This window comes from Notothenia rossii, assembly GCF_949606895.1.
Source record: "Notothenia rossii genome assembly, chromosome: 11".
In the NCBI taxonomy this organism is placed as follows: Eukaryota; Metazoa; Chordata; class Actinopteri; order Perciformes; family Nototheniidae; genus Notothenia; species Notothenia rossii.
The window spans coordinates 43,678,081-43,700,453 of NC_136910.1; the positions used below are offsets into that span (position 1 = coordinate 43,678,081).

The 22,373-nt window shown below is 39.8% G+C and overlaps 2 protein-coding genes across 2 annotated transcripts; one reads left to right on the forward strand and one right to left on the reverse strand.

The window, feature by feature from the left end:
* Positions 1-605: 605 nt before the first annotated feature.
* zmynd19 (zinc finger, MYND-type containing 19) lies at positions 606-12,939 on the reverse strand. The gene is made up of 6 exons (XM_079657982.1): positions 12,637-12,939; positions 8,490-8,549; positions 8,276-8,382; positions 6,201-6,341; positions 4,877-5,057; positions 606-3,077 (listed from the first exon to the last, which is right to left on the reverse strand). The coding sequence occupies exons 1-6, from the start codon at positions 12,685-12,687 to the stop codon at positions 2,934-2,936; spliced, it is 684 nt and encodes a 227-aa protein (XP_079514108.1). The 5' UTR covers positions 12,688-12,939; the 3' UTR covers positions 606-2,933.
* A 3,298-nt stretch (positions 12,940-16,237) lies between these two features.
* Positions 16,238-22,329, forward strand: bspry (B-box and SPRY domain containing). Its single transcript, XM_079660279.1, has 6 exons — positions 16,238-16,688; positions 17,232-17,330; positions 19,713-19,943; positions 20,072-20,097; positions 20,201-20,325; positions 21,198-22,329. The coding sequence occupies exons 1-6, from the start codon at positions 16,308-16,310 to the stop codon at positions 21,731-21,733; spliced, it is 1,398 nt and encodes a 465-aa protein (XP_079516405.1). The 5' UTR covers positions 16,238-16,307; the 3' UTR covers positions 21,734-22,329.
* The last annotated feature ends 44 nt before the right edge of the window (positions 22,330-22,373 follow it).

Below are 22,373 nucleotides of genomic sequence, written 5' to 3' on the forward strand. Positions count from 1 at the left end.
GAAAAAGAAGAAGACAGAGAAGACGGTGGAGAGAAGCAAACTATGTAACAACACAGAGGCTTAAATGACCACCCATCTGTTTCTTGTTACACAGGACAAAGAAGAAAGAATAGATAGACTCCAGAGATGCAAGTTTTAAAGCCATAGAGTTGAAGAAAGGCTTAATATGTCTTAAAGACATTCTAAACAGAACACATTAACTAGAAATATAATTGGTAAGGGATCAAATAACAAGCCCTATGGCATTTGTCACATCACAAAACAACTTCTTATCTACAACTTGTTTTCATTTTCCATTTATCAAATAATTATTTAAGAAAAACGTTTAAGAGCACTTCATACAAGAGATGAAGCTGCAAATGGGAAGTCAAGGTCCAAGGGATATCAGATAAAACAAAAAGGGTAACACTTTACTTTATCTCTTTAGTTTAGGCCGTATTAAAGCATTTCCTAAAAGGCGTATAACAAGCTATAAGGTTGTTTAAGGCAAATGCAACTATTTAAATGTATAGTTAACTTCTTTACGTTCACTTGTGGAAACAGATTTAAAATGAAATGTTAGGAACTATAACAGTTATAAAACCTTATTTCACATTCATATTAAAGCCTTTTAGATTGCTTTTATTACAAAACGACTTCCTGTGTTCTGTGACCAAATCATTTCCTATGTTGTGCACAAGCATCATTGAATGGAAAACAGGTTATGGTTTATTTTTATTTATTATCATTTTACATTGGAAAAGCAACGGTCAGATATTCCCCGCCCCCCTCCCAACTTTACTTCCATTCACATATTGTAGCTCTTTTATTTCTAGGTGATTAATGTTTATATTCTTACAAAACAAAGATTTCAGACACAATCTGTACACTCCAAAATCCAAATCACACCCCTCCCTTCGACCCGTCGTTGACAAATAAGCTAACATGGGAGCCAAATCTTTAGTGCAGTGTTGAAAACCTCTTCGCACACACACATACAAAATAAACAATCAACGAGTCGCATGTACATCTGTGAGTTACATGCTTACTAAGTGTCTGGACTCCTCACCTAAGACACGAGAGGAGACGTTAAGCAGGTGCATTGTAGGAAATACAAGGAAGGCAGGCGATTAAGGATAAAATTGACATAGAACAAATTTGACTTTGACTGTCGTGGTTCCAAATGAGATGGTTCAGTTCATAAAACCACTTTCCAAAGTACAATTCTTCTAAAAAGTTGTGTAAAAGGTGGGAATTCAAGTTTTACGCTCCAAAACGTCTCACATGGAAGATTTCTAGTGACAATGATGGTGTGCAGTGTTTTCATGGAAAATCTGGAAGGGCAACACTGAGGAGGACTCACTTATTAATTCAGGATCAGGAAAGAAAAACAAGTAACAGGGTTGAAATGTTCAAGCCCCTCCCCCTTCCTGCCCAAAGAGACGTGACATAAAAAGGTCCCATATTGTCCATATTTTTATAACGTATGCCTTCAAATATCACCAGGACAAAAACATGTTTCACAATCAAATGTTTAAATAAATATAGCTCAATTGATAGAATTTCTATTTTAAAAAAAAATAACCCTTAGCGCAAACTCTCACACAAGAAACTGCCACCCTCCCCCGACACACATACCATAACCCTGCAGGTGCAAAAAGACAGGTTGTCTGTTAAAAACCAGCTAAATAAGACTGACTGGAGATATTTAAACCAGTAGATACAGGAGAGCCAAACTATGGTTCATAGTGGACTTTGGCAGAGATAATGATCAGAAAAGAATGTCAGAGAGAGATGGATACTGTGTGTCCGGAGAACAATAAATTATTATTTTGTGATCACGAGCAAGCAATTTCTTATACGGTGACCAACAACCGTTGTTTCTGTTGGATCATAACAAGACAAGAACTTTAAAACACCCAGAACTGCTTGTTAAATACTAACTGGAGAATTTTGAAAATGCTGAATGAAAGAAAACAAAAATGTAATCCAGTTTTTTACAACGTGATACCAAAAGTTGAATCAAATTAATAGAAAAATAATAAACTGATGGGGCGAGAAACTTTCTAGAAAGAAATGAAAGCCTTTATTTGGCAGCTACTTTATTCTAGAACAGTGAAGAGATTTTAACCCACCAATTAATGCTTAAATATGAATTTAAAATGGTGTAATATGGCCCCTTTATGAAGAGAAAAGTCATACATTAACCCTGCCCATAATAATAATAACAATAATAATAATAACCCACGTTGAGCTTTTCAATGTCTTTCAGTACACATTGGCAGCACAAACACATACATACACACACACGCACTCATACACACTCAATACTGGTAGTGTGATTCAATCAGTGAAATATATCTGATGTGTGTGGGCTGCGTGGGGGGGGATATGACGGACAGGGAGGCGGCTAAGGTGTCGATGACCGTGAGGAAGCAGCCCTGTGCACCGGGGAGGGAGCAATACAGTGAGAAGGTCCATTTCCTGTTGTACCAGCTGAATGACCGGGGTCCCCCGTTCGCACAGACGGCACCACACCCACAGCTGGGGGGGGGGAACCATGTTGTGGTCCAAAGAAGCTTGTCCAGTTCTTCGACTAGACAACCTTTTCCCCCTCGCATACAAAATCCATAGCAGCAGGTAGAGCTCGAGGGTCTCCCTCCTCGAGAAAAATAATGAAAAAAAGAATACCTTTTCCCGTCATCCAGCAAGCAAGCTATGGAGAACTACAGTTCTGGGAAGTGGCAGATGTCTTTTTGCTTTTACTCTCCTTCCCCTCCTCCATCTTCTTAGCCCCTGAGTCCATCAATCACTCAAGCTACCAACATTGTCCTCTGTCGTTAGTCTCTTGTCAGCAATTTCCCCCACTTCATCCCCGCTCCCACCCCACAAGTCCAACCCTGCCCTCTCCTGTTCTCCCTCCTCCTCCTCTCCCAGGCGAGGGTGAGGGTAGATCATCGCTCGGGCTCCGACTCCAGGGCCAGCACCCGCTTGCGCTCGCGACACTGCTTCTTGTGGGCGGGCCAGTCTCTCTGTTGGCACTGGGAGCCGCAGTAGCGCGCCACCTGGCAGCGGCCGCAGATGTTGAATTCCCGGAGCTGCAGAGAGAAGAGACGCACGTTAAGGCGAGACACTACAGGTGAATAGGGTAATTTTTGTAACTTAAAGATATCAACTAGACACTTCTCCAGTTAATGACATATATTAAGAAAATAGTTTTTTGTATTATAAGTTGTCTGAAACAGCATGTTTAAATATGCAAATGTGCCATTATCTCATTAAACATTTCAGGAACACAATTCTGAACATTGGATAAAGCCAGGTTCAAAATTATTGTTTCATTTTGTAGTCATATTAGAATCTAAGGCTTTTACAGAAGGGACTTTGGGTATCTCTTTTTATCACTCCATAAATCTGAAAATACTGTCAACAGTCCTAAAATATCAATTTTCGCCAAGTTTTTAGGTAAACAATGTTATACAATTCAGGCTATGCAGAAGCCTGCTACTTATGAACAAACCCTTCTGTAAAACCCTTCAGAATATTGATAGGAATATAACTGGAAGGTTTGGTGTATGCAAGTGCTACTGAAGTGAACATTTCTGACTCAGAATATGAGAAAAAACTCATTTTGAGAAAACGACCTTTAAAGATTGCAGTGTGGCGCTAGCTAAACCCTCCTGTTCTCTGGATGACAGCTTGCGCCTCGACGCACTCCCTGAAGGTATTTCATGTTCGGGGTCATTTCTTTTTTGTATAACTTTGCTTCGTGCAAGTGACAATTATTGTAGTCTTCTCTGTGAACTTTTTTTTCGCCGTTCTTTTGCCATTTTGAGATTTTAATTTCCAGAGGAAAGATAACCAGGAAGTGTTTTAACACACCACGTGACGCATCTGAACGAATCACGTTGTCAGAAATTGACACCAGCCAATGAGATTTTGTTTTTTGGTTTAAGAACCCCTTTGTACTTTCACGATTGGTTGCTGATACAAAGGAAATGACCATATTTGGATCCGATGAGATTTTGCAGGAGAGACGGAGCTTTCCAACGATATCTCTGATGACATGGTGCAAACAGCGGTCGCGGTACTTTATGTTACGTTAGAATGCTAACTTTTGGTGAATTTAGGAGAAATCTACTGACGCAAATAGACAAACTATAGTAAAATAAACACCTAAATGTGTATTTTGTACGTTTTCCTTCCAAAAGCCTGAAAGAAAACATGTTATAGAATCAAAATAGCACAAAATCTCAAAATTGACCAGTGCATGAAAAAAGATGTTTTTGCCTGCCGTGTCTCGTCTAAATGTTTGTCCAATTTGCAGGACTGTTTTTCCAACACCTTAGTAATGTGGTAGACTACATCATTTATATATATAACACACATGGTCTATGCAGTATTGCTAATTTCAGATGAAGAGAGAACTTTGCAATTTCAAGCTTTTTCAAATATAAAGCAAAATACAATCACACAATAATAAGATATTAAGCATAATCAGGGTTTTATCAGGTACTGGAAATCCTTAAAAGGCCTGCATTTGAAAATGTCATGGATTTTTTCCAGTTTTATGTTTAGAAATTAAATGTAAACATTATCATCATTACATAACCACGAACTTCCTCAATGTCAGTGATTCTTTCTTTAGGGAAATCTTATCAGGACATAACAATTAAATCACTAATTGATATGAAACTTCTTTGTAATTTTAAGTGTTAATAGTAAAAAATAAATACAATTTAGAATTTGGATTGGATGAGGGGAACATTTTGTAGTTTTCATTTTTTTCCCTTATAACATAAATAAAATGTAATTCAAAAACGAAAAAATTTAAATGGATTCAAATCTGACAATAATATCATAAACATGCAATAAAAAGTGCAGGTACAGTACATACCCTCCTCTCGATGAGTGAACAAGGAGGATAGTGACACTCGTAGTAGGTGCAGGAGCACTCCTCTTCCTCCACCAGCTCCCCGTTAGCGTTGTAGTAGCGTGTGCGGCTCAGCTCCAGATACTGCTCCTCCACCGGGTCGGCCGGCACTTGCTGGATGGCCAGCCAGTACAGAGACTGCTCTCTGCACACACAGAGAACATGGAGGAAACGTTAGGCCTCGTAACAATAAATATTAGGGATGCTCCGATCGCCGGAATCAGTATCGGCCGATACCGATCGCCGATCCGATCGAGTGGGTGGGGGCTATGGGGATCTTCCATTTAAAGTGATGTTTAAAAATGGGGCTCATTTACTGGCGCTTCCACAAACAACAACCAACATAATTATTACATTTAAATGAAATACATTATTCAAGTTTACATTAACTTTGGATAATAACACGGGAGAAATGAGCGGAAGCGCTCTCTTTTCCTCTCTCCCTCTCTCTCTCCCCCTCTCTCCCCCTCCTGACAGCCTGTCAGTATCTCATGCAGCTCAGTGATCCAGTAATGAGAGACCCGACAGTGAAGAATACACATATTTCTAACTAGTTTAGCTTGTTCCAGAGGTAGATAAAATAGCTAAGTGTGTTAGGTCCAACTCTTAGTGTGTGTGTTTTGCTCCGCTCAACGGTCCGTCACAGCGGGCGGAGCTGCAGGATTTCTGCTTCACACACGTTGCATACCGCTATTTTATTGTCATTTTCGGACACCTTAAAATACTGCCAGACCGGTGAAGCCATTTTGACGAGGTTGTTTTGCCGCGCTCAGAGAAAAGTGTCATGTATTTTAAGTCATGTGATCGGCACTCACGATCGGCCTTTATAGAGAGCACCGATCGATCGGCAGAGAGTGAATATCAGCCGATATTGATTGGAGCATCCCGAATAAATATTGATGAATACGCTGTAAGAAACCGTATACGATGGGCTTCTAACCAGAGGAACATTAACGTTTATCTATAACTCTCCATAAAGTAGAAGTGTCAGCCAAACAAAAATACAAAACAACATGTTTTAATCATTAAATAAATAAGAAAAGAAATGTCAGTACATGTCAGAATCAGGTAAACATTTACTTATTTTTCTGAGCAATTGCTTGTATCTATTTTGCTGTCCCTCGAAACAAGACAAATTGTGGTTATGGAACACAGGCTTTGCTATTGCCTCACAGAATCAGACTGGCTTTGCCTACAGACACAACATCCGGCTCGTGCACGCTATGTTCCTACAATAGAGATAGAATCATAATCAGCCACTTTTAAAAAACGATAGCTGTAGTCTTACCTCTGTTTGCTGGAAATCTCCTCCGGCTTGGGGCTCCAGCCCACTGGCACCAGTCGCAGGTTGTCTAGCCGGTTGTCCACGGTCACAGAGTTGATGTGGATGACCTGAAAGCTGGGGGCGATGCCTCCTCTGTGCTTCTCCCTGGGTCAAGACAAATATCAAGATAATAAGTCAACCAGTCTCTCACCAGTTACAAAATAACAGCGGCTCATTGAGACGTCATCCACTGATGTAGACGCGCTGGGGAATGTCCTTTGCGGCACCTTGTTTTATACACTTTGGTCATTTTAAGGAACAGCATTTATTAGACATAAGAGGGTTTATACTTACTCTAGGTAAAAATAAACATGTGTAGCTCACCATACTTAAAGGTGACCTAACATGCTATATTTGAACAATATATATTGTAGGGCCATACCTATATAAAGTATATAAATATAGTTTTTTTTTCAAAACACCAAACAGATCCTGCATTTTAGCCATGCCTCATTTCACTCTATATGCTCTTTCCAGCGCTGTTTTTGCAGGGGGCTGATTCTGTGAGCTGCAGCTGACCACGACCCCTGCAAGAGAGGGGAGCTTGCTTTGAGATCAGCTGCTGGGCTGCAGCGGGGAGAGGAGGGGGACAAAAAGATATCTCCGTCCTCCGTGTTTTATTGTTATAGAAGTAAGAAGAGAAGTAGGGCAGAAACCCCCCTTTTTACGCAGCGGTCCAGACATAGACATAAAACGGCGACACATATTCCGTTGCCAGTTCCTTTGGCATTAGGGCAGGGATATCTAGATACTTTCCAAGGTTTGACATACTTAACTGTGCTGCTTTTAAAGCAAGCAATGATGTTTTCAAATCTGTAATCAAAAAGCTCCTCAAAAACGCTATCGAAGCAGTTCCTGCCTTTGCTACGTTAGTTCAAAGTTTCAAACAGTAACAACGGACTATTTTTCTTAGCGGATGCATGTCAATTTAAATCAATACATACAACTATTTTTTTATTTTAAAAAATCATTTTCTAAATCCATAAAAGCATTTCAATTAATATTGGGAGTCATATCGTTACTTTGTTGAGAATGTGGCCATGTGATAAGCGGGATAATGTGCAGCAACGCGGTCATTATGGGGAAAAGAACACCTTTATGCCGATCTAGATCCCTCTGATTCGCGTCGGGCTCCTGATCAGCCTGTCGGTGTTCTTTTCCCCATCATGACCAAGTCGCTCCACATTATCCTTTAAATATGATTATATAGTGTCATTATTCATTTGTTTTAAAGCAGGAGGCGCAAACGCTTGCCTCGGGGAGGGAGAAAAAGAGCCACAGCGGAGAATAAACAGAAGGGCAACCATGGCAACCATGCAAGGGAAGTCTTCTTCGCTGCTTTTGTGTCAGACTACAACGCCACTTACAGGCCTGGCATATGTACTACAGCGTCTCCAGCGCTTTCGAGCGACAATGGCCGGCCGTGGCCCAACTTCTCATTCCCCTGATAGGTGGAGAATTGACCAATAGCCGTAGCGCAACTTTACTGACAGTAAAGTGTTCAAATCTGGATCAGTTTATATCAGATCCGTTGCAGCCCCTTTTTTAGAGATTTGGGTATGGAGGAAAATAGAGAGGGTTGTGTTTTCTGACACTTGGTGAGTTCCCTGGAACACCGGGGACACATATTCATGTATAAAAGACGTACAAAAGTGCATTTTGCATGATAGGTCCCCTTTAAGATAAAGAACAATAACAAGTGACTGTTAATGCTACACTTTTCAGATAAAGTGTACTGTCTGGCCCACAGTTCCTTTTGACATAAAGCTGATGCAAACAGGAAAAGTTTTTGAAGGACAGTCAGCCACTAAGAACCAGCCTGCACGGGTATAGATAAAATCCTGTTTCTTAATACAAAGAAGCACAAGTAGATTAGGTTGTCCAAGGTTTCAATGATGGCTGCTGCAAAGTGCCCTGTTTAGCATTCATCTTGCAAATATAACTGTTTTTGATCACGTTCTTGCAAGTTTAGGTTTATTATGACTCTTTACTTCAAACAGACAATAAGTCCTTTGTGAATATATGAAAAAATTACTTACCAGAGAAGCTCATGCAAAGGCCTTCCTGCCCAGCGGCCTTTGCCAATGTCGAAAGCGTAGGCAAAGATTTTAGCTCCATTGCCATCTGCATCTACCTCCATGCGCGCCTGGAAAAGAGACAAATGTCCTTTAAACATTGGCCAAATCAGAGAATGCAATTTCATCAATACTTTTATTAAACATGCAAACTTGTAGCTGAATCCTAATTGATTACCTCAAACGCATAGTTTTCCACAAGCGGTATGTCCTGTTCATCAATCAGTGTATATTTTGTCTGAAATGAAAGAATGGAGAGAAAATATGTTAATGTTAAAGAATCACACCACGACAGTATCAGCCATCTTCTCATGACCTGCCAATCTTTTATTTATTTTTTGGGAGCTTTACATGAAACCCAATGCGTTAGGGGTGTAACGGTATACGTATTTGTACCGAAGATATTCGGTATGGGCCCTAACGTTAAACGTAAAAAATTGAGAACGTGAAAAACGTTTTGGAAGTAATCTCAGGTGCTGCGTCGCAGCGTTCGAGTAGCATGTTCCTGCAGCCCATGCTCCGGGCGGGGCTGCAGGAACGCAGAGTTCAGTGTAATTTCAACGCGTCAGAGCGACCAAGTCATTTCATTGGACAAGAGGCATACCAGTGCATGACATTAAGGATTTTGGGAGATGGCCCTGTGGGCCATCTAAGCTAATTTACAGATGGCCCTGAGCCCAATAGAGATTGCCCTGAAAAATGCACGCGGACGAAATGACGCACGAAGGGTTTGGGGGGCCTCCCCCTAGAACATTTAGATTTTTGCAGGTTTTAGATGCTGTCTGGTGCATTCTCTAGACTGAATTATAAGATGAACCACCACAATATTATATTCTACAATTTCAATGTTATTCTTCATTTCACTTGTTTCTTGTTTGTGTTTGCTCGCTTGCATGCCCTGCATAGCTATAAGAAATACTTAAGTCGTTGGTCAAGACACTTTCCATCTGATGAAGGCAAATGCCTTCCCAGATGTAAAAAAGTAGAAAACATTACATTCAGTTATAACTGCCAAAACAAACATTATTTACACTATTATAGCCCCTGTTAAAAATGTTTGTAATGTTATCTACTGTAAGTTGTTCGAATGAATGCCTCCTCATCCGGAAGCTGACCGAGCAGACCCGAGCAGCAGTCGAGAGGAGCCGAGCGCATCCGCGAAGCACACAAAATGGTGACGTCAGAGTTCCCGTTAGCCAGCAAATCTAAATCTCTTCCGTCAAAACGTCCGGTCAAAAATAATTTCCCTTTAACGCAATACCGCTTCAGTTGCGCCACTTGTGTGACAGACAAGAAAAGTATGTGACAGACAAGAATAGTCAATTCTAATGTCTAACGCTTAATGTGGAGAAAGAGATGTCCTGTATGGGTTGATTGTGCGTTGATCTGTTGGTAATGCCTCGGGGTTACGGTGGGCATGTAAACAAATGCATAATGCTGCGCTATACTTTGTGGCCTGACCCATATGCATAGCGACACTTATTGTTTAGGTGTCTTTCAATAAGCTGGTAGTCATATCATTAGCTAGAACTAGCTGGATCTGATCGATATGGACATAAACGCGAGTGAAGTCTAATCTGACGGGAGAGAGAGGTCAGCTGCTGCTGACGAGTCGACACGCAGCTCTGCATGATCACATGCAGGGGTGAGCGGACAAAACACACACTTCAGGTTAGAATATCACACGTAGCTATTTTAATTACCTCTCAAACTACCTAAACTACTTATAGATATGTTTAGTTTTACTGTCGGGTCACTCATTACTGATCCGCGAGCAGCATGATACTGGCATAATAGATTGCCCGATCGGGCAACCAGCAGGTGAGGCTTCATTGCCCGAACTAAATACTAGATGGCCCCGGGCCATCGTTAAGGTCGAGCCCTGCATACTATGAGAGCTGGTCACAGGGATGCATTCAAATGTAGTCAGTTGTTTGAGGAACTGTCGAAATGGCGAACGCAGATAAAGTTGAGCTCGAAAATCCTCCAGCATCATTGAAGTCTCCAGTTTGAGAACATTTTGGTTTCGCAGTTACGTACAACGATGACGGACAAAGACAGGTGGACCGAACCAAAGCTGTTTGTCAGCATTATTCAACTACAATTGGTTACGCGGCTGGCAATACATCAAACTTGCACACTCACTTGAAAAGGCATCACCCGAACGTGAATATAACCGGTACCAAAAGAAAAATGACTGAAGTGCAAACCCAACTCCCACTAGCATTTAAGTCGACACCACTCGCAAAAAGTTCAGTATCAGTGCCATGTTAGCAAAGCGCTACCTGGCTGTATCTGCTACCTCTGAGAGGGTGTTCTCCACAGCAGGAGACATTGTTAGTTGCCAGCAGATCTGCCCTTTCGGCAAGCAAGTTAATTTTTCTTTAAAAAAACATGAAAATACAATGACAAGCATGGCTGCTTAATTGAGTACTAGTACTATACAGTTCAAGTACAGATTATTTCAGTTCATCGAAATGCTGCACCTTAATGTTTATTTTATTATATTTTGTATTTATTTGAGTGAATATTCACAGTTTAATAATAATTAAAAACCCAAAACAAATATGTTATGTTTTGTGAGTACTAGTACTAAAAATACAGATTATTTCAGTTCATCGAAATGCTGCACCTTAATGTTTATTATCATATGTTGCATTTATTTGAGTGAATACATTATTCACAGTTTAATAATAATTAAAAATACCCCAAAAAATATTTCATGTTTTGTGATCATTTTTTCTGCTGTACCGAAAGCGTACCGAACCGTGACCTAAAAACCGAGGTACGTACCGAACCTAAATGTTTGTGAACCGTTACACCCCTACAATACGTAAAACAATATGAGAAAACCATTTAAAATAATGTAAAGGCTTCTCCCCTAGGGATTCACAAATATCTGTTTCAGTAGAATTATTCCAATACTTTTTTTTTTTAATCAGCAAACTATTCAAGAATGTAATTTTTAATTTAGCAATAGCTTTAAAAAATTAAAAAATTGTTTAGCTACAAGTATTCTGTCCTCTTATTAACTGAATAGTTATTAACAATAGATTATTTCCAATTGAGGCTTTAGTCTATACTTATGGATGCAAGTATTATGTACAGACTTGCAAAGTCGAACAAGACTGCTTATTAAATCTAGCATGTTTTCCGAAGGCTAGTACAATAACAAATGATGAGCAGTTGTAGGTATGTTCAAACTCATATTTTGGACCTACAGGTGACAGCTGCAACACAGACATAAACATAACCCTAAAAGTACACGTCATCACGAGAATAAGCTTCAGCTGTTTTGATCCAACATTAGATCAACCACATCTGGACTCGAGATGTTGCATGTTTTTAAAAAGGACCATCAGAGCCTCGTGTTGATCTGTAAACCCGAGCACCTCTTTAGGAAGGTGGGACTTCCTCACACGCACGTGACAAGATACCAACACAGCAGCCCCACGCTACACAGAGCATGATACACCTCAGCACAGGGTGGTGGTGTCCACATACCAAAAGGTTTAAACATGCAATGTGACACTTTCTCTCGACTGCCAGCCCATTGTTAACAGGAGTGACATTGTAAATAAGGTGTGTGACTCCTGACTGTAGATGTGTCACTCAGCAGGTGGGTAACTGATTCCTCACAGATTCAACTGGAAAGGCTCTGGACCCTTTATCTTGAGTGTCTTGTTGTGGCACACATCATTCAGCCATAGTTTAACGCCTCACAAAGTGTTGAATAGTAAATAAGGAACTAAAACACAAACAATATGCACGTTTACGGCCACAGATGTTGAATAAGTGAGCCATCCTGTCTATGCTTTGTCACGTTACACAAAACAAATCAGTTGATGGAGCATAATGGCTTCCTCATTAGCAGACACTTCAGTGTAATCCAAATAACACAGCTAGCGTGGCAGTGCTAACACTAACACCGACCGTTATAAAAGATAACAACCACCGGCGAACAGAACAAAATAAACACTATCTCCATTTCTACCCATCACCGGTAACGAGAAAATACGACCCCATGTGTTTACATGTGTTATTATTCCAAGGTTTAACGCAAGATAACAGTAACCGGCTACATGCTAGTTAGCGTTAGCTTCGAGACTGTGTGGTGGCGGAGACAGAATACCAGTCTGCCTCGGCCGGCTCCTCTAATCCGTGAAATGCGAGTGAAATCACTAACGCTGGTTCATGGGTTGATAACCATTAAAGCTGTTCACCAGCATCGACACGTCACTGCGAAACCATTTTCCATCGCCTTTTGTGGTCCCCGCGGGCCCTCCTACCCCGGCCGCACATGGCAGTTCTGGGATCCAGCTCACCTTCCCGGCCACACGGCCGAGCCGCACGATCCCCAGCTTGAAGTCCGACATCAGGAGGACGGGCGGCGCAGACACGTATCCAACCGAACCGGTGTTCAGGTGTAAAGCTCGCCGGGGCAGCCCCTCAGCCCCGCTGTGATGCCAGTGTGGATGAACTGGGTGTCTGTTCGCCCTGACTCCAGGTCTCTCCGGCAGCAGCCTAGCGTCGGTGACACACCACCGCTGCTGCTGCTGGCGCAGGAAAGCCGAGCTGCTGGGGGCGGGAAGGAACGAGCCAACAGTGAGGCCGTCCAATCAGCCGGGACGTTACGTTTTCTCTCATACGTAACGTCCGATCATGTCGTCCAACAGAAAACGACTATTTTTAACGACTGTCTGTTTCATTACACTCTCGTGACAACTTTTTTCCCGCGAAATGTTTGTCTCAAACATGGCTCAACAATAATATTCAATGCGTCAAACAGTTGCTTGACCCACATTGTCTTCTTATTAATTATTCTATTTGATGTCTATTTATAATATCTTAGTCACCTCAAAAACCGTTGCTACTTTAAAAGATGCTAATCCCAAATGCTTCATTGATGCTATCCAGCAAATACTTATTTGCAAAGAAAAATAAGTGGCACTAATGTGAATTACTCCTTTTGTGTTGAAAAATGAAACAACCATGCTTGTATACTTTTACATCTCAAACCGTTTATGATTTTTTTTTTTTTAACTATCACTGAATTTACAAAGGTTATTTATATATTTGCACAACGTCATTGTAATGAAGGCTAACATCCATTGGCTGAACAGGGAGCCTAATAATAATAATAATAATGGCATGTCTTGATGTCTATCTTTGAGTTTGGTATTCAGTTCCTTTAATAGATCCATGCCTCGTGTTGATCTGTATACCCGAGCACCTCTGTAGGAAGGTCCTCCTTCTACTAGTAGATCCCTTCTACTCTTCTTCTGAGCCGTATTTGACGTAAAAAATGTTGCTGCTAAATCAGCTTGATGATGTACACCATTGAGTATTGTAGCCTATATGCTGTACATCAGTGTCACATCCTTCCACTGAAAATATAAAGCAAAAAGAAAGAAATCATTACAGAATGACTGTTTTTTGAACATACATTTGAACTATACTGCAATTTATATTTCCACAAATTCAAAGGAATGTACAACTTATTATGTTCATCCCAACACTCATTGATGCTCACAGTGCAGGCCCTATCCTTGTTTTGATCCCTCAAAAATGACCTTAAGGACCGTATCAGCAGCGTTTTCTTGCAGTTAGCAAAGCAGGTGAGCACCCTCTAGGGATCAGGATCTGTATCACAGAAAACTTAGAAGATTTAAGAATAATTACGAAAACAGGAGTTTTACTTTAAAAACGTTTTCATTCATTGTTGATGATCAGCAGGGTTTCCCAACAAATCTTATTTCAATTATATAAGGCATATATATACTAATTTACTTTAGTTAATTTAGTGTATTGAAAAGTTAAACATATGTAATGTCTTTCTTAAGAGGAATAGCATTGGTGAGTTAAAGCGGTTGTCTTGTGCCAACTCAACGTGTTTGCAACATTACATGTTTGTGTTATTGTTTTTAACTTTTTACGTACAGTAGTCCATGCGCTCTGTCTGAAGTTGATGATGTAAAGCCTGCATGGCTAGTTCTTCCCATTACAAAACAGCTTTTTTTTTGTTGGAAACAATAGCAGTCCTGTGCCTTTGCATTTCCCATGTTAGCTGAAATGAGGAAGCACCTTGTCTCAGCCAGGCACCACTTTTTTTCTCTCAATCACCCCTATCGAGTTACTCAGACATGGAGCTGGGAGGTGTGGCATTTCCTTTTGTGGGTTTGAATTTCTTGAGATTTAATCTGTTTCCTCCCAAATACATGTGTAGCTTTAACAACAAGTCTTTCTTTTAAGCTTAGTTTTTAAATGTGAAGCTTTTTACTCCCCCTTTTTGAAAAAAAAACAAAACAATTGTCATAATTGTTCTCTTCAATGAGTTAAAAGTAAGTTAAGGGGAATATTTGATCAATTGCCTCTAGGATTGTATGACAACTTTCATTGGCAAATTGAATGAACATATACAGTATGGACATTGAATTCCAATAAAATAAATAAAAAGTCAAAATAAAAGCCAGCACAATGACTCAAGAACGGCTCATACATTGATAATTTTTGTTTCACACAATAAACTGTGAAACACAGTTTATGCTTTGTTTAGTTGAAAGTTTTTTAAAAAGATACATGCAACACCAATGTAGGCCAGATGAAAGTCAGGACTTCTTGTATAATCCTTATATGATAATAGTTTATGGCATAATCACATTGTTAGTAATAATACTAAAACTGGATATGTTAGTAAATGTTGTGGAGTCGGACACACCATACATGTTTATAAATGTTTATAAATGGAAACATACTTCTTGAGATGCTGGTTGCAACCAAAACCAACTCACTGCAGAGTCACTATAAATGAATGAGCCTGGCCATCGATGAAACAGACCATCCTTCTAAAGAACATTTGTTGTTATTGTCTCTGAATTCATAAGCTTTTCCAGACAGGGTGTTACTCACTTTATTGCTGAACAGAGCTGTCCCGAGGTGTGGCTGCACCTGATCTCTGGCACACACATATGATGAAACAATTTATCCATCACTCCTCTCCGCCCTGGAAAATGTGATTATCCTCTCCCACAATTTTTTTTTCTCAATGGTATGCAAGTAAGCAACTTCCAAATGAAATTACTAAACTGAAACAATCCTTGACTGGATGACATTGTTCTCAACTGTTAGTTTAATTGTTTTAATAATAATCAGGTTATCATTATTCAGAATGCTGATGTCGTGAACAATGTTTAACAAACAAAAGAAAGAAAGAAATTCAATTTTTTTGTCATGTGAATAGTTTGTGAAGAGTTTTGTCTAATGTAAAGTTACAAAAAAAGTCATTTAATTATTTTAAAGATCAATTGGGTTATAAAATAGTTTGCACATACAAATGGGGGTATATAATATAAAAGATAAGGGAAAAAACATTCCTAATATAACAGTGAGAGGCATTTTAACAAAGTCACCCCTATTAACTGTTTATGAACGTTTTTGTGAATATCAGATAGTTCAGACAATGTTTTCTGATATTCAAAAATGTAAATCCTTGTGTATGTATTTCTCTTTAATCCTATTACAGATTTAAACACATCAGAATGTTTTATCATTTTAGTTTATTTGCATACATCATTAGTGCAAGCATTGGAATAAAACATAGACTAAAAAAAACAATAGCAAATCATCCAAACATAGTCCAATGTGTTAAATGCAAAAAGAGGTAAAGTTCTAAGTGAACACAAATATATATTTTTAAAAGGTGGAGAAACTGGAAATTAAAGAAGGTTTTAAAGAATGAAAGGTATACATGCACATTGTGATGTTAGCTTTTTATAAGGCCACTACTAGAATATAAACACCAGCTTGTGATTTATTAGGCTACAACACAATTGTAAGACGGTTATCAGCTGACGCCCAAATCAAACAACTGAGAACCAGAAGAGCAGAACGTTTTTTTCCCTCTCAGCTCTGACCTCTGGTGTCCATGTTACTTCCGTGTTCTGCTCACCTGTTCCACCTGTATTACTGCGCCGCAGGTGACTGTGTGTGCGTCTCGATGCACCTGCTGCGTTATTCTGCCATGACCGAGGAGCTCATAACCTGCGAGTTAACTTGCCCGTCTTCACCGGAGAAGACTTTGGATGTTGTGAAAAGTAAACCGATGGATTTGGAGCAGCCTATTTTCTCGTTGCTGAGCGGCGGGGTGAAGCAGCAGCAGCCGGCGGAGGGGGACACCGCGGGGACACCGGCTGCGACCACCCCCGACACCGAGTCCGGGATCTTCTCTGGGGAATGTGAGCTGTGTGTGGAGCATGAGTCCGAGCTGGACTGGTTCTGTGGCACCGAGCAGAGACTCATCTGCTCCCACTGCGCTATCGTGGGTCCCTGCCACGGACACTCTGTGACCCCTGTGGCCACCAGAGTAATCGCAGTAAGGGTTAGTGAACTGCTAATATTGTATATTAATGTCTGTTTTTAAATGTATTGCCTGAGTTTTGGCATAGTTTTATTAATATTAGCTTTAGAAATGTAAAAGGTAGATATTTTTTCTTTATTAGGATACCTTCAGGGTTAGATAATAGCCCAGGAATGTTACTTTCACTTTGTTTGAATGTTTGTTTAAACTTTTGTATTGGCCCTGTTATTTGCTGTTAGACAGGTTTAACAGATTTTCCTCATCTGCATTAGAACATATCATTCTAGATCCTTTTAATTTTATTTTATGAAAGAAAATGTGGATTTTTCCTATTCACTCACTCACTCTGTTGAGGATTGTACCTGTTATTAAGGACTCACTTAAAAGTGTGGAGAATAATGCTCACATATTTGACAGTGTAAAATGTGTAGTTAGTAATCCTTTCTTGGGTGCGCCACAGTTTGCATGTAGTTTTTCTAGCTGATTCTTATGCATGGTATTTAAAAAGACAGGATTTTCTTGTTGCGTCTCCTCCAGCTGATGAGTATGTGTGTGTTTCAACAGAACCATCTGGTAGATGTGTGTGAGAAATTGCAGCTGCAGGCTCTGAGGATTGAGAGGTTTATCGAGCAGACGCTGACAGCCAAAGAGCAAAAACTTCAGGTGAGAAACACATCCCCACCCACTAAACCACACACTAATGACCACACACAGAGAGGCCAACCTCAATACAAACACATTATCAAGTGAAGCAAACAATGTTTCACAAGCAGCCTGTCGGCTGGCTCTGCTTTATGAAAAGTCCCATGTGGAAATCTTCATGTGCTTTGCAGACACATGAACACATTCTGTTGAATTGTATGTATGTGGAACCTACTGACCCTTATCATAAGGCATTAGGGTTATTTTAATTGTCAATTCATGTGTCAACTATTTCTTCTGAATAATTGTTCAATCTAAAGTATGTCAAAACAAATTTAAAAAATAGCATCATCCCCACCCAAATTGCTTGTTTAGTCCGAATAACTGTTACAAACCACATTCAGATTTCAATGATGTAATAACGGATAGAAAGCTTGAATATAGTGAATGATTGACATTTTAGCTGAAAAACTGTACATGTGAAACCGTTATTGCCACATTAGTATAGGAAACATTCACAAAATGTCATGTTTCAAGTACTTAAGAATACAATTGTAGTTATTTTTAATGTTATGGATTTTAATTGTGTATTTTTCTTACTTTTCCTTTAACTATTATAACAGTAAGCTATTCAGATCATTTTAACCCAAACAGGTAAAACACTTTGCAGTTGTAAATGCTTGAGTAAGAGAGAACAAAAACACAATATGTTTACTAGGGATGTATAACTTGCTGATTCAGCCAATTGAACACCTCCATTCGACAAAGCAAAGGTTGCCTCTTTCAGTGCAACCTTATTTATTAACTTCCCTGAGCACAATGGGTGTCTCAAGTTTTAAGAGGGTTAACACTAGGAAATCAAACCTCAAGCAAACAGTAAAGGCAGGTCAGACAAATATGTAGATACCTTATCTGAGTAAGAATCAAGTCCCCAAACAAATGTTTTCTGTAACAACATTGTACACATTTAAACTGTGAAAACAAAGCATTGGATTTTGAATCTGTTCAGTGAATCTTTGTAGCTGTTTTTGTTTGTTTAAGGTCAAACATGGGATGCCATTGTGTGAAGTGTCACAGCTTTTATGGCGCCCGCTGTCGATTGGCTGCATGTGTGCACAGAAACATGGGCGGGACACTATTTTATCCTCATGTTTCCCTATGTTTGATTAATTGGATATTGTTCTGTATGACAACCACTGTCTGTCACTAAAGATCCCACTGAAAGAAGAAAACAGTCCTTAATGGTCTCTGCCCCTAAGACCACTTGCAGACAGAATTGCAGCTTGATAGGCTGATTCCCAAAAGACCATTTTAAAGTTCAGTTAAGGGCTTGGAGGCTAATTCAATTGGAAATTGTGTTTCTTTTGCCAGATGTGTTTAACCTTTCCCTCTTTCTAGGTATATGACTTAATGTTATTACCTACTTTGTGTGTTGTTGTATGTATCACGGTTTTGAACGTATCTTGATTCAGACAACTATTGCTTCTGTCTTGCAAGAGATCCTTGGACACATGAAAAAAACAAAGAAAAAAAATTAACAGTAGCAGTAGTAGCAAAAACTGCTATTGGTAACCAGTCCCTCACAAAATCCTCAAGACTACATCTCAACTCATCTGAGTCTCTCCAAAATAAGTTGTCCTTGATTTTCAACTATGGAAAGACCCAGACTAGAGTCGCGAAAAAATTAGCTTTACTTCTTTATTAACAGCTGGGGGGATTGATTGACTTGTATTGCCTGCGGGTTTGAGCTCTGGGAACAGGACGAAGCTGCCATCCATGGAGGACCTTTACTCCTAGCAGCTCAGGAAGAAATCCCTCCGGATTATAAAAGACCCCCATCCCCCCATCCCCCCAGCCACAAACTGTTCTGCCTGCTGCCGTCAGGCAGGCGTTACCGCAGCATCCGGACGAAAACCACCAGATTCAGGGACAGTTTCATCCCACAGGCAATAAGACTGTTAAACACCTGAAATGCTGAAGCAACATCTGTTGAACTCTTGAAACAACATCCATAATATTCATCTGGCTGCTACTTAGAAATTATTTATTTATCTAATATATCATATTCCAATAACTTGCATATAGACTCTTATTGCACTATTTCACTATTTCACTTTTTCACTTTTCTTTTCTTTTTCTTTTCCTTTTTGTATTTACTACTTGCACTATATTTTCCTGTTCATCTGTGTTTTGTGTTGTACTGTTGGAGAAGCCTGTGGCCTAAGATTTTCATCGGCATAACTACACTGTAGTAAAATATGCTTTAGTGCATGATTTGAAGATTTTTATAAAATTGGAATCATTACACATGTGCTCGAGAATCTTAAAAGTTAAAATAAACCTGTATACACTCCCATGAAGAGATTTAGCAATGTAATTTTTTCCTTCTCTCTGTTGGCGTAGGTAGGGGCGAGCAGGGCCAGGGAGCATATCCTGGCTCAGGTCAGTGCAGCGCGTGAAGCCCTGGAGGAAGAGGAGCAGCGTCTCCTGGAGGAGGTGCAGAAGGAGGAGGAGCGGGTGGAGCAGTGCCTCCTCACCCAGAGAGCACACTGGAGCAAAGCTTTGGCAAATCTGACGCAAACACGCTCCAGCCTGGTGCACACACTGACGCACACTTCAGAGGCACAACTGGTGGTGAGAGATAACAACATTTTTGTTCAGGGACGACTTGGGGATATTTTTTAGCAAAAGAAGAACTTGTGCTAAAATAAGTGTAACCTGATAATGGTCATTCATTATCTATAATGCTTCCTGTCTTTCAGACCAGTGTCCAGGAGATAGCTGAAAGGTAATGTTTTCTACTTACTTACTTAACATTTCTAGTGAATATTTATTTCTTTCTCAGTACACACCAGAGAGGTAATATTTGTTCTTCTATTGCTGTTTGTCAGGGTGGAGGCGGCGGATGGGGTTGGGGAGCCCTGTGACACGGAGCAGCTCAACATGAACTCAGCTTGTAGCGACAGCAAGCTGCTGAGGGGCCTCTGGGCCACTGCAGTGCTGCTGGGGCCAAACGGTTAGTGCAGTGTTATTCGATCCTCATGGAAACCTGATAGATCTATCAGGATCATTGCCCACAACTATAATAGTAGTTAGCATAACTGCAAATAGGTCTGTCACAACATTAGATGTTCTATTCCCATTTATTGTGGACAAAATGACCCAATAACAATTTTATCAACAAAAAAAAAAAAGTATCTTTACCTTTTTTAATTGTGCATTTTTCATCACACTTAAAATACAACTGTATTGACGTGGACAGAAAGTCCATAATTACAACTGTACAAAAGTGTACCGAAAGAAATGAAATGTTAAGGACCCTGAGTTATTTACATAATATTACCATATGTGAATTATTAACATGATTTAATATTTAAGTATTAGTACTCAGAATGGCTAATTTATGTGTAAACATTAATAGACCTTAATAGTCATAGTAGAAAAAGCCCAGGTTTAATAATTGTGTTATTAGCTACACATGTGCTATTCCCACAATGATAAAACATTTCTACTCAGAGAAAATACAAATGTTTGGTATATTTTGCCCACAGAACTTGTCTGAACTTATCTAAACATATATTGTTCATAATCAGTAATATACATGATCCTGATGTATATCTCTCCCTAGCTGGAAACAGCAGTGATTGTTTGGGGCCTGGAAGGTTTTGTGTAACTGAGCAAGTCTTGAAATAAAATGAAGAAATAGTAAAGGTAAATAAATAAAGAAGCAAATTAAAACATACATTCAATTGACTGTATCTCACAATTTTATTTTAGATAATCTTTTACATGATTTTGGTACATTGAACAACATTATGTTTATTTATCAAGCAATTTTTTCATCTATAGGTTTCTGACCATTAATCCATATTTTTCCTCTTCCCACAGCTTATGGATCATTTTATTTGAAGTTTGATGAGCGCACAGTGAGCCCTCTCCTGTCCCTGTCTGACGACTTCTACACTTTGACGTTCTCCAACAAAAAACATCGCCAACCGCTGCCCTACGACCCGGCACGCTTCGACTGCTGGCCCAACGCTCTGGGTTCTCTGTCCATGTCCTCTGGCACCCACAGCTGGGTGGTGGATGTGGGGGAAAGTGGTGCCTTCAAGGTGGGGGTCTGCTACACCTCTCTGGAGCGCAAAGGCTCAGGGAACGAGGCTCGGCTGGGGTACAACAGCCAGTCCTGGGTGCTGTCTCACTACGACGGGGACTATTCCTTCTGCCACGCGGGGAGGAAGGAGCCCCTGCAGGTGGCGAGGAGACCCCAGAGGATCGGCCTGCTGCTGGACTGGCCCAGTGGGACGCTGTTGTTCTACGAGCCAGACTCCAGCGCTGTGCTGCACTCCTTCACACATTATTTCAACAACCCCCTGCTGCCAGCGTTTGCAGTTACTGACCGCAGCATCACTATTCTGCACTGACACGCAGACAAAAGACTCAATGACCTCAAACATGTGAAGATATTCTCCAATGTAAATATGATCAGCAGCAAATTATCCTCCATCTGATTGTGCAGTTATGAAAAGCAGTGAATTTGTATTTATTTTATTATTAGCTGCTGACTCTTTATTTTTTTTTACTGTTTTTAACAATTTAATAGATTTTAATTTAGAAATAATCATATTATTTAACTTTACATGTAAAAAAAATTCCACTGGTTGATTCAGGACTGTTTGTAATTTTGTGTGACAAAGTAACTCTCAACAGAAATATTTTTTAATGATGTTACTGCATTATGCTCAGTAAAGTTACCAGCTGAAAATCCCACATTCGTTCTTTTATGCAAGAGCAGATTTTTGTTTTGTGTCTATTTGCCATATCAGTTATCCTGTTTAAAGACTCGGCAGGAAAATAAGATATGTCAAGAGAACCAAAAAATAAAGTACTTATATTATTACAAGTAAACATACAAATACCACAAAGTGAAAATAGAGTAAATCTATTAGTAGTCCTTGATTGAAAATGTTAGTTGATATGTTGGAAATACACTTTAAGTAATAAATTGAGCAGAAATGTGTCCTCTTTGTCTTTAATAATTACTCAGAGATCGAAGTGATATCT

Coding starts and splice junctions, on each gene's coding strand:
- zmynd19 (XM_079657982.1), bottom strand. CDS start 12,687: ATGTCGGACTTCAAGCTGGGGATCGTGCGGCTCGGCCGTGTGGCCGGG. Junction 8,383..8,489: donor TGGAAAACTATGCGTTTGAG/GTAATCAATTAG, acceptor TCTCTTTTCCAG/GCGCGCATGGAGGTAGATGC. Junction 6,342..8,275: donor CCTTTGCATGAGCTTCTCTG/GTAAGTAATTTT, acceptor GTCTTGACCCAG/GGAGAAGCACAGAGGAGGCA.
- bspry (XM_079660279.1), top strand. CDS start 16,308: ATGCACCTGCTGCGTTATTCTGCCATGACCGAGGAGCTCATAACCTGC. Junction 16,689..17,231: donor CCAGAGTAATCGCAGTAAGG/GTTAGTGAACTG, acceptor GTGTTTCAACAG/AACCATCTGGTAGATGTGTG. Junction 20,326..21,197: donor AGTGCTGCTGGGGCCAAACG/GTTAGTGCAGTG, acceptor CTCTTCCCACAG/CTTATGGATCATTTTATTTG.